Here is a 12,840-nt window from a genome sequence, read left to right on the forward strand (position 1 = left end):
AAACCACTGCATTCTCCTTTATAAGAACAGGAGACATCTAGACATCAAGGTTGTAATTTGGGTTCTGTAACAGTTTCTGCCAAAAATTTTTAAACAGTTTTATAGGTGTAAGCAATCATGGTGTTTATGGTTCTCTGAAAACTAATTCCATCTCTTAAAGTCCAGTTTAAGATGAGTGAGTGCTTATATGTGGGCATGGGGGTGGGGGCAAAGGTTAGTTAGGTGATAAAGGTCCTGAAAGAGATAGAGAAAGAGAGAATAAAGAAGGTAACATGGAAGACAGTGAAATTAGTATTGATTCTAGTGTGTTTTTGTCTATTGATAGAGCTTAAATAAGATAATTCATATAATTACTTAAATAAGATAATTCATATAATTACTTATATGGCTTTCTTTTAGAGGGGAACTTAAAAAAAAGAAAAATTCCTTAATGCTTAAATCTCTTAAGTTTTCCAAAATTAAAGAATTTTGAAAAGCTATATCACTTAAATATACATTGCAGTACACTTACATAACATAACACAGATGCCTGATTATGTCAAAATGCTAATTAAAAGATCATAAAAATGTTTGTATTATTATTCCCAGGATATTTAAAAAAATTTCCAGACACTTTTTTTCAATCACAAAGGATGATATTTTGATGATAATCAGACCCTGTATTTGCCTGAAGCAAAATTTCCTGGCCAGGTTATGAACCTATAAACAGAAATTTTATTGTTGTGACAAAAGCTCACCATAGTAATAGAAATTATTCTGCTAAACAAAATATTTGTATTTTTTCTCCACTTTTTATAGTGAGCACACTCAGGGGAGCTGAGGGATCCAGGGTCACTCCCTGAAATGCATGGCCTGGTTGTGTGATGCTGATTGGTTGGGGTGTGTGGTTCTGGGGACCAAACTCAGGATTCCACCCTCACATGCTGGCATTGTGCTCAACCACCTGAACTATTTCCTTAGAGTTGTTTATAATTTTAAAAAAAGTACCAGCAGTAAACACTGGTAGGTTCCAAGTGGTGCAATTATAATCAACAACTCTTTCCAAACCTTTATACTTCTTCAATCTCTAAAATTAAACTTGTGAATATATTGATTCATGTTAATAAAATTAAACTTGTGAATATATTGATTCATGTTAAATATAGCATCTTCCATCATATTGTCTTGAAATGTAACTTGTAAAAGTAAGTATATTATATTCTTTCACCCAGCCAAAAATTATTATAAGTCATTTCAGTTTAATTTTCAATACATCCTTAAACAATAACCTAATTCAAATAAGCAAAGCAGCAGAAACCTCACATTTTATTTTTTAGTTTCATTCCATTGTATGCAGCTTTTAAGTTTGGGAAACATATTTAATTATTACCACCACTCCTTCAATTAGGTTTAAAGCATAACTCTTTAAAAATGATATGTTTGTTATTTAATAAATAATGGTGAAAATTATCTCTGCATTTTTTATACATCACTCATTGTGTAACTCCATTCCTTCATGTAATTAGATTTGTGACAAAGTTCTCCTGGACTTCAGATCAGGCAAAAATTTATTTCTCTTAGTGACTTAAAGTAATAACCCTCCCCCATTTGTTTGTTTTTGATTTCCATGGTTACATAGTCATTATTTTCCCTTCTTGACTGGGTGACCAGAAATTCAGAACTAAGTTTTGGATGTGTGAACTTTATTAGTGAAGATTTCATTATATTATTTTTCTTCCCCATTCCCTTTTCAATTCACTATTGAGGTTTTTTTTTGTCATGTTGATGGTTTAAGTCTGTTAACAATCAGATTTTTATTGTAAAATGCCAAAAAATATTTTTGCAAACAAGGTGAAGAATAAAAAGGTAAAATTTAAAATTAATAAATGAAAAGAATACACAGCAAAACTGAAAATGCATATATTTAACATATTATGGTGAAGCTCATATTTTGCAATATATTAGTAGTTTAACTATTTTCTTTCCCTAGCATTTTTATGTTTTTAATTACCAAGTAATTTTTTCTCTGTATTTTAAGAGATGTATAAGGTGGAGAAAGATTATTGGGTACCCTGAGTATCCCCTCAAATTGTAGAACACTGACTTTTTTTAAAAAAAAACCTATGTTTCTCTTGAATAGTAAAGTCAAATAAAGTATTTGAAAAGCTGTATTTTGCCATTTACAGTAGAATATGGAGGGAAGATTATAGTACCGAACCCCAATTTCTGATTTATTTTAGTCAAGATTTTGGAAAACTAGGCTGAAACTGAACATTCCATGGGACAAAAGTATATTTATTATAATACCAATCAACTATTTTAAAGGATACAATTTACATAGCTCTTTCTGATAAAAATTGGATAGAGTAAATTTCCAATGTTACTATACTTGTGTTTTTTGCAAATTTTCAGGGTAAGACTTTTGTAGATCAAAGCAGCTTAAAAGATGAAGATGTCATGTTTATGTAAATTTTCAGTATAAGACTTTTGTAGATCAAAAGCAGAGAACTTTAACCTGATTTTGACTCTTCTCAGAAAGGAAATCACTTAGCATCCCTTCCTCCAGTCTATGCTGTTTAAGTGAACGAACAGAAAGCACCTCATAATTGAACCTGGGGCTAATCTAGCTCCCCATCTCCCACAAGTGGAAAAACAAAAATCTGAAATATAGCTTACACCCCAGAAGATTTTTCACTTGCAAACACAATCTTCAAACAACTTTTATTTCACCGCTTCCTTTATATCAAAGCTTATCATGGCTATAAAAAGGAGGCATGGCAAATAGTAGCCCTGAATGAAGGTCAATAGTTTTGTTCACAACAATACCTGACATAATTTATTATTTTTGCGCTTAAGAACTTGAGTCATTTTTAAATAAAATTCTCAAACTATGGCTGTCTAACCGAGTTTGAAACTAGAAAACTATACCTAAACTTTTCAAAATATATTGGATATAGTTACTGAAAACATGGTGTCATAAGCTTATAAAGAACACAGCTCATTTCCTGTGATTACTTACAGCATTCAGATGTTTGTGTCTCAAAGGGATACTGAGAAGTGATTTTGTAGTAAGTGGTAAAGTATCGGTCAAATTCCACTGACCATCCATTGTTGTCCCCTAAGATAAAAATTAGAGAGTAGAAAAATTCAAGAAAATAAATATTGTGAGGTATTGGAGAAAATAGTTACTCTTCAAAAATAAACAAGTGATGCATTTCCCCACCTTGGTCACACCTGGAGCAATAGTACAGAGGGTAGGGTGTTTGCCTTGAATGCAGTCGACCAGGATTAGATTCCTCTGTCCCTCTTGGAGAGACTGGCAAGCTACTGAGAGTATACTGCCCGCATGGCAGAGCTTGGCAAGCTCCCCATGATGCTTCAATATGCCAAAAACAGTAACAAGGAGTCTCACAATGGAGATGTCACTGGTGCCCGCTCATTTAAATCGATGAACAATGGGAGAACAGTGCTACAGTGCTCATACCTGGAGATGCTCAAGACTCACTCTTTCAGGACCCAGGAGATATATAGGGTACCAGCGGTCAAACTTAGAAGGGTTGCTTGAAAGACAAGCACCCTACCTGCTATATTAAGGCTCCAGCTCCCAAATGAGTGATTTTTAAACTTAGGAGAATAAAACTGTATGCAGGAACTATTTAACAAGTGCATATGTCTGGGTTCATACCTTGACATTCTGATTTCTTAAGTTCGGGATGGATCCCTTCATTTCCATTACCAAAATAACACTATTGCTGATTCTTTGACAAATAGTATTTGGATCACACTTTAAGAAATGATTGACTGGAAGTACTAAAACTTCATAATGATGTGCTGAAAAACAGTTTTAGTATATTAATTATGATTCCTTTATCAATCATTAAAACTGATGATGAAAATGTATTGAGATGAAGAAATGGTCATGCTGGTTAAATTGCAAAACAAATGAAACCGTGACCAGCATGATTTCATTTCTTTCCAAACCTTCGTAAATTCATCATAGACGTTAAGATCTATTATCCTAGACTGACCAGATAGTTCCAACGACAGAGCCCATGCCCTGCATGTACAAGTTCCTGAGTTTGATCCCCATCACTCCACGGCTCCTCATACTGAACTCTCAAGTCTGCACTTCAGGGCGTGGTCGTCATTGAAGAAAAGAGTGTTAATTCAAGTGTGCTTCTCTATGTTTGTTGATTATGATATTAAATTCTTACTTCATTTAAAAAACAGGAGCACAAAAATGGTAAATATTCTCAGTTGTGGTGAAAAGAAAAAATTATTTTTCTTTACAAGATGGCTTATGACTTTTCATATTTGTAAACATAGAGAAAATTAATCCTGGCAATCACAGAATGAATGAGACCAGGAATACAGGAGCAGTTTCCATAGAGATCCTAAGAGTTGGTCAAAGCACCTTTCTTCTGGAAGAGTGATCTACTCCAGAGGTTTAAAAACGTTTTTTTCCCAGAATGCTGCTTAGACTCTTTAAGGATGCAAACATGCCCCCCAGTGACAGTTCAGGAGGTAAGGTGTTTATTTTGCTTGAGGCTGACCCATGTTTGATCCTGGGTAGCACATCGTCTCCTGAGCATCATCTGTAAAGACCCCCAAGCACCAAGACAGGAGGAACATCTGAGGACAGTTGAGTGTAGCAAAAAAGAAACATATAAACATATGAAAATTAATTTGAAAAAGTTTGCTTATTTTTTATCAGTAGTAATGCTAGCATTGATTTGACAAATTACTTCTACCACATTTATATTATTCAGATAAGCAACTATGTTCAGTTACATTAGTTTGGTGAAATTGCCTTTACTATACCACGGTTTTGATTTTTATTTTTTGTCACATCCAGTGGTTTGCAGGGCTTCCTCCAGGCTCTGCACTCAGGGATCACTCCTGGCTGGGCTCAGGGATAGAACCTGTCATGTGCAAGGCAAAAACCCCTACCCACTGCAGTGTGTATGGTCCTAGCCTGTCATGGTTTCAACTTTAATGAGAGCACTTGCAAACTATATCTTGAACTTGTACTTTGCTTTTGGGTCTTAGGCAGTGGGGTTTAGGGCTCAGGGATTGAACACAGGCATCTGGGATGTAAAGTATATGCTAGAGCTTTTTGAGTCAACCCCCCCTCAGCAACCAATTCACACTTTTTTCTACTCTATAATATGCACTTGGTTGACTACAGTACCTCAATATGTGTAAAATGGAATTTTATTATCTTTCCCATTAAACTTACCATGTCTCCCAAATTCTCTAGCATGGTAAATGAGTCTGAAAATTTGTTAAACTGGGCAGAATAGAAAGACTTAATTTTATCAGAATATGCCCATTGACAATTAGATATCATTTGTATGATTCACCCTTTTATGAAGATTACTTGTTTTTATTTTTATTGCTCAGTAACTCCTCCATGAAGGTAGCAATGGGGAAAGAAATCCTCCCCAAATCTTCCTAAATCTTAACCAATTTTTTTCATATTTTAATTCTTTAAGAATTTTAACATTAATGTTATATATACCTGTAAGATTATTTTTATTTTTCCACCAAGAATAAAGAAATTGGACACAGATAACTTAAATGTTGTATCTATAATATTGTTCTTTATTTAGTATTCCTCACTGGTCTCAAAGCTTTTTTTTAATAGTGGATGATTACAAAATACACAAAAGCAGCCAACTTGGCTGACCCTAGTTCAATTCCTTCGGCCCTCTCAGAGAGCCCAGCAAGCTACCGAGAGTATCTCGCCCGCACGGCAGAGCCAGGCAAGCTCCCCGTGACGTATTTGATATGCCAAACACAGTAATAATATACAAAGTAATAATACAAAATAAAAACACAAAGCAGTGTAACAATTCAGAGGAAGATATCTCATGGACCTCAAGTTACCAATTATAGAATTAGCATGAAACTCCAGCTGGGGTGGATAAGGGCAAAACCCACGAAAGGGTAAATACTAGCCACTAGGTATGCAGGAATCAGTTCAAGGTAACTCTCAGTCCTTAACATCAGAACATTTTTAGGCAGAGAGACAGAAGGCGGAAATGTGAAAGACTGGATTTATATAGTCAGAGAGAAGCTGCAATTTGGGACTGGTGGATTTTGTGTGTTTGCCTCTTCCTCCAGCTATCTTCCGTTTTAAGGGCTTTCGCATGCAATTTAAATTTGTTTTTCAGATCGCAAACTACTACAGTCCTAGTTTGTGGAAAAAAAAAGGGGGACTTCTGCCAACGATTTGCCCTAGAATTATTCCTTGAATTTTCCACACATAATATTTTAAATTCAATCACTGTCATTTTCATCTGACTCCATTTTTTTTTCTGTTGAATTTACCTCTTGTTTTCTGTTTGTTGGCTTTTGCAAGGATTTCTATTAACCCTTGATTTAATACCTTAATACCTTTCCATTTATTTATTTATTTATTTATTTTAAAATATTTAAATATTTATTTATTTATTTTTTGCTTTTTGGGTCACAGCTGGCGATGCACAGGGGTTACTCCTGGCTCTGCACTCAGGAGTTACTCCTGGCAGTGTTCTGGGGCAGTGCTCATATGGGATGCTGGGAACTGAACCCAGGTCGGCTGCATGCAGGGCAAACGCCCTACCCACTGTTCTATCTCTCCAGCCTCCAATATCCTTTCCATTTAGCCGGTGCCATTTTTTAGTGTATTTCTGGACACTCTAAGTGCCAAATTACTTAGCTAGGAAGTGCTGAGGGACCCGAACTTGGATTAAACTCCTGTGTCTTATTTCAGCCTCCCTGGGCTCTGCTTAGTGCTGTTCAGTTCCCCAGGGCCTGGCGCTTAGCCTGCGGTTAAGCCAGCCTTGGCCTCCCCAGCACCCCATGGTGTGGCCGTCAGAGATGCAGAAGGGCATTCATGTCTGGCCACTCCCTGTACCCCTTCCGCATGAGATTGGCTCTTCTTGCTGTCATAGATATTTCTGGATCTTAGACTTCTGGCTATGGACGTGACTCCTTGTGGACAGTAACAACACATTTTTAGTTGTTGCTTCCTTAATGTCTTATAAAAATTCTTCTGTGAAGAATGATTGTGATTGGGACTAGAGCTATAGCATAGAGGGTAGGGTGTTTGGTCTTGTTCTGGCCGACCTGGTTTCGATTCCCAGCATCCCATCTGGTCCCCCGAGCACCGCCAGGAGTAATTCTTGAGTGCAAGAGCCAGGAGCAACCCTTGTGCATCGTGGGGTGTGACCCAAAAAGAAAAAAAAAAGAATGTTTGTGATTCTGTAAAAATTCTTCTCAGTATGAAAGCTCTTTTTTACCTTAATCCCCGACACCTCCAAATAAAATCCTGTGTGATTTCTGTTTTCTCTTTCCAGAGTGAGTTGAAGACAACAGACTCTCAAGTATAGAAACATTTGCGTGACTGTCCAGTCCTTTTATTTGGGGGTGGCGGGTGGTGGTGGTGGTGGTGGTAGAGGATGCCAGGGGGATGTATGCGGGCCGAACCCAGGGTTTACTCCTGGTTTTGTGCTCAGAGACCATTGCTTGGGGGACCATAAGTGGTGGTGGGAATCAAACTTGGGCCAGCTGTGAGCAAGGCAGCCCCTTCCCCACTGTACCATATTGCCCTGCCCCGACCCCCATCTCCACCCCAACACCTGCCCTGAATCCTGTTTTAGAGATAGTTACAATCCTATTGCCACTAGAACTGGAACTCTCATATATATGGTACAAAGTGACAAAAAAAATTACTTAAAAGAAACTTCTTCAAACAAACAAGCTTTTAAGGTTTTTAAGGGATTTTGTTCTTAGTTTTTGTTTTTTGTTTCTATCTTTATTTCTTCTTTCCTAAAGCATTTTCTTCTTCCCACCCATTACTTTCTCCCACTATAAGGCTGAGAATATGACATCGGAGTTGCAAAGTTGGGAAGTTAGCATTTTAAAGAAAACAGCTTTTGTTATATGTGTTAAATATTTTAAATGTTGTATTTTTCACATTTTAAGAGACTATTATGGGATAATTAGAAGAAAAGATTTCCAAACCTTAACAATATTCATCCTAAAATTTTATTCTCTGGTTTTTCTTGAGACATTGTAATGTAAAGAATGCCTCACTAAGGGGCTGGAACGATAGCACAGCGGATTGGGTGTTTGCCTTGCACGAGGCCGACCCAGGTTTGATTCCCAGCATCCCATATGGTCCCCTGACCACCAGGAGTAATTCCTGAGTGCAGAGTCAGAAGTAACCCCTGTGCATCGCTGGTTGTGACCCAAAAAACAATAACAAAATGCTTCACTAGAGAAATATTGTATTAGGGGATATGTTTTCTAGTACATATTGGAAGCACTATACAAGCAGTATTGATTAGACAAACATGTATTGGCTAAAAGCAATTTTTAGCTAAAATGATGTAATGATGATGTGGATAAGAATTACATTTATCAAGAAAAATTCATTCTAGTAAACTTGTGAGCTCAACAAATATTTGCTAATTGAGTGAATGAATGATTGAATGGATCACTGTCCTCAATGATGCTTCAGAGAAAACCCTGTCTCAGGCTTCAAAAACTCTGGGACCTGGGACATTTATTATAAGCATAATTTTCAGATCTCTGTACTGAAATACATAACAATCTATTTATAGGATCTAAATTCTCCCAAATGAGTCTTTGAGCTGTTTTGGAAGGGCTGCATTGCTCTGAAACCCTGATCAGCTAGAAGCCTTCTCATTACTCTGGAGGAGAGTTTAGATTTACTTTTTTTTTTTAGTTTTGAGATCATGCCAGGATGTGTACAGGGCTTACTCCTGACTCTGGACTCAGGAATCACTCCTGGCAGGCTTGGGGGACCATATGAAATGCTGGGGATCAAATCTGAGTTGGCTGTGTGCAAAGCAAATACCCTACCTGCTGTACTATCCTTCTGGCCATAGGAGAGTTAAGATTTTAAAAATAGGGACTTATGGGAGGAAATTAGCATTCACTGGTGATGGGTGTGGGGCTGGAGCGATAGCACAGCGAGCGGTAGGGCGTTTGCCTTGCACGCAGCCAACATGGCCGAGTTCGATTCCTCCGCCCCTCTCGGAGAGCCCGGCAAGCTACCGAGAGTATCTCGCCCGCACGGCCGAGCCTGGCAAGCTCCCCGTGACATATTCGATATGCCAAACACAGTAACAACAAAGTCTCCAATGGAGATGTTACCGGGCCCACTCGAGTTGGAATTATATCCATGAAAAATCATTATTACTAGAATTGTGGCTGGAGCGATAGCACAGCGGGTAGGGCGTTCGCCTTACAAGCGGCCAACATGGCCGACCCGAGTTCGATTCCTCCGCCCCTCTCGGAGAGCCCGGCAAGCTACCGAGAGTATTCGATATGCCAGACACAGTAACAACAAAAAAAAAAGTCTCCAATGGAGACGTTACTGGGCCCGCTCGAGCAAATCGACGATCAACGGGAGGGCCTTTACCTTTACCTTTACTAGAATTGTAAATACACAAAAGTTAAAGAAAAAATCTTGTTTACCAGAGAAAGTGTATGTCCGAAGACTCTTTGGGAAAATACAGATCCCATAAACAGGTAACAATCTTCATCAGAGGTATCTTTAGCACAGCTGCTAATTGTCAACAAGCGACATACTCTAAAACGTTAAAATAAGACTGCAAATACGCTATTAAGTCATGGAAACGCTTTCCAACGAGGGGTGTGGGTGCTGAGACTTTCTCCCAGCAGAAAGCAATTCTTAGACACCAGCAGGATGCTTGTGAAGTTGATTCAATTTTGACTTTATCTTTCCATCGAGTTCAAATTTATATTCAAGACATGATCCCCTCAGACCTTTCAGCTCATATGCTACCCACACCCCTGGGTAGTATCTCACCAACCCACTGTAGATCAGATGTTCTCACATCCTCTCAGATTTCAGGGGCTTGGTGCAGGTCCAGATTATTTTCTGCATTTCTGACATATACAGATTATAAACCAGAGATACGTAGGAATTCTCTGTTTTACAGGGAACACACAGGACTCAGGAAACATGTTTACTCACTAAATTAACTTACCAGTCCCTAAAGAATACCAATCCCTAAAGGAAACATGTTTACTCACTAAATTAACTTACCAGTCCCTAAAGAATACAGATAGAAGTGACACTGAGGACGAGACACAAAGACACAGGACTCCCTTGTTCTCTCCAGGCATGTCGTGTACCTCAAATAATTCCATGTTCAAATTTAAAATTAAGGCCTTTCTTTAGAACTTTCTTAGTTTTAAATTAATTAATTTGAAATTGATTTCTTTGACCCTTTAAAAATGATTCTTATTATCGTTCAAATGGTAGAGCATGTGACTAGCATGTGTCAAGGCCTGAGTTTAATCCTGGGTACTGCCTATCCCCTGTGGTCCATTAGCACCGCGACTGAGTGGCCCGATAGAAATATAAAATTACCTCTATTGCAAACCGCAACATCCAAAGGAGAGAGAGAACAAAAGGGAATGCCCTGCCACAGAGGCAGGGTGGGATGCGGGGGGTGGGGAGTGGTGGGAGGGATACTGGGATCATTGTTGGAGAATGGGCACTGGTGGAGGGATGGATACTCGATCATTGTATAACTGAAACCCAAGCACAAGAATTTGTAAGTCTACAACTGTACCTCATGGTGTTTCACTAATAACACTGTAGCACTGTCCTCCCATTGTTCATCAATTTGCTTGAGCAGCACAGTAATGTCTCCATTGTGAGACTTCTTGTTAGTATGTTTGGCATATTGAATATGTCACAAGTTGCTTTGCCAGGCTTTGCTGTGTGGGCGAGATACTCTCGGTCGCTTGCCAGGCTCTCTGAGAGGGGCGGAGGAATAGAACCTGACTTGGTCTGGTGGGCCATGCGCAAAGCAAACACCCTACCGCTGTGCTATCGCTCCAGCCCACTAATAAAAATTTAAAAAATAAATGAAGCCAAAGGTGTGACTCAGCCAAAAGCTCGCGTGTTGCCTGCATGCAAATTGGGTTCAATGTCTGTTTCTGCAAAAAATAAATAAATTTTAAAAAGCCCTTAAAAAAGCCCTTATAAACACATTTGGAAAATGTTTGCTTTGCATAAAGAGTATGCTCAGATAAATGTTTTTCAAAATGTAGGTCCTGGGATAGCTAAATCATTGCAGGGAACTTCAGAGAAAATCAAGTTCTTGAGTGTTATCCCAAGAGGCATTGTAGGAACACTGCTGATGGGGTCCAGTCATCTATGTTTTAACAAGCCCTCTAGCTGGTCTGATGCTTGCTAGAGTTTAAAAAGCACTGCTGTCGTCTAATGGATGGCTTTCTAGGGCCCTTGGTTTATTTCCCTCTATGACAAGAGGGACTATTGTAAACTGCCTTCTATTTGACTTATTTATCTACCCATAAATGGTACTAAGTGACTACTAAGATACATTTAATATAGTTAAAATATGAAATTCATAGGTGATTTGATTTGGGTAACAAAATTGTACCCATGAATAAGTAAATTATTCAAAAACTCTGAGTGTTTTAATATTTGTGGTGTTTGTTAAAACTACAGATTTATTTTGTTTGTTTTTCCTTATTTTTTTTTTGGGGGGGGGACACACCCAGTGGGACGCAGAGCTTACTCTTGGCTCTACCTCTGCACTAAGGGTTCAGGACAAGCTAGGGCTCAAAGTACAATATGGGGTACCACGGATCAAACCTGGGCCGGATGCATGCAAGGGGAGCACCCTACCTGCAGTACTATTGCTCCGTCCCCTAAAAGAGTAAATTTCTGGGTTTCATGTTTATGATTTCCACATTTCTGTGGTTGGTGCTTCCTCCAGGATTCTGTACCTTCCTTCAGACCCCAGGACTCAGAGCACAGTTTCCAACATCTCTACCATGCCAAGTCTTTCCTGGGTTCTTTCCTCCACTGTTTGGAGTTTTAATGCTCAGTAGTTAAAGGCCTTTTCTCATTCCTACTTTGGACAAACTGGCAGGCTACCGAATGTAACCTGCCCACACGGCAGAGTCTGGCAAACTCCCCGTGGTGTACCCAATATGCCAAATACCAGTAACAATGATGGGTCTCATTCTCCTAACCCTGAAAGAGCCTTGAATATGGCACTCTTTAAAAAATCTCAGGGCTAGGACGAAGCAGACGTTAGTGGGGCCTGCTTGAGGCAATCGACAAACAACAGGATGGTCGTGATCATCGTGAGTTAAAGGCCTTACACCAGTATCAGAGAGGAGGGCGTGAACAAAGAAGGGTGTGGATGCAGTGTGTCTCAAGTAGCCCCATCTTTAAATAAATGAAAGAGTTTAGTCTCCTGGTTACAAAATAAGCATTCTTCTTGATTAATGAATGAACAAGTGGTTAATTTATCAAACTGACGTATATGAAATGCTAAGCATTGCTGATCCTCAAGATTTGCTTATAATTTTTATTATTACTTAAACATTTTTTTTTTACTCAATTACCTTGAGTTATCAAGTTATTCATGATTAAGTGTCAGGTGTACAGTGTTCCATGACCAATCCCTTCACCAGTGTCTGCTTCCCTCCACCAGTGTCTCTGGGATCTCTCCCACCCCCTAATCTACATTTATGAAAGGAACTATTTTCTTTTTCTTTTCCTTACAAGGTACTGTGGCTCACAATAATATTACTGATAGTGTATCATATATTGCTTGACCTCCTTTCAGCACCCAGTCCTCAGATTTGCTTAATTCTGAACTCCCACTCTTGAAACACAGTGAAGTCTGTCTCAGAAGGTACTGATCTTCAAGAGGACCGAGAGACCCGCCATTACAATCAACTTGGGTTTGATTCTAATGAGGTCAGGCAGAGCCAATCATCAAAGTGGTTGTGTGGGATTTCCTTGAGTGTTAATGATAACGGCAGTTTGCT

General features: G+C 38.7%; 1 protein-coding gene across 3 annotated transcripts in view; it reads right to left on the reverse strand.

Annotated features, from left to right (window-relative positions):
• The window catches only part of RXFP1 (relaxin family peptide receptor 1), a 101,700-nt gene that overhangs the window by 36,139 nt on the left and 52,721 nt on the right, over positions 1 to 12,840 (reverse strand). For all 3 annotated transcript variants that reach the window (XM_056119015.1, XM_056119014.1, XM_056119016.1), the window contains one exon: positions 2,999 to 3,097. In XM_056119015.1, coding sequence (XP_055974990.1) covers positions 2,999 to 3,097 — 99 coding nt within the window. The remainder of the gene's footprint in view (positions 1 to 2,998; positions 3,098 to 12,840) is intronic.

This window comes from Sorex fumeus, unplaced genomic scaffold, assembly GCF_029834395.1.
Source record: "Sorex fumeus unplaced genomic scaffold, SorFum_2.1 ptg000039l, whole genome shotgun sequence".
NCBI classification, from domain to species: domain Eukaryota; kingdom Metazoa; phylum Chordata; class Mammalia; order Eulipotyphla; family Soricidae; genus Sorex; species Sorex fumeus.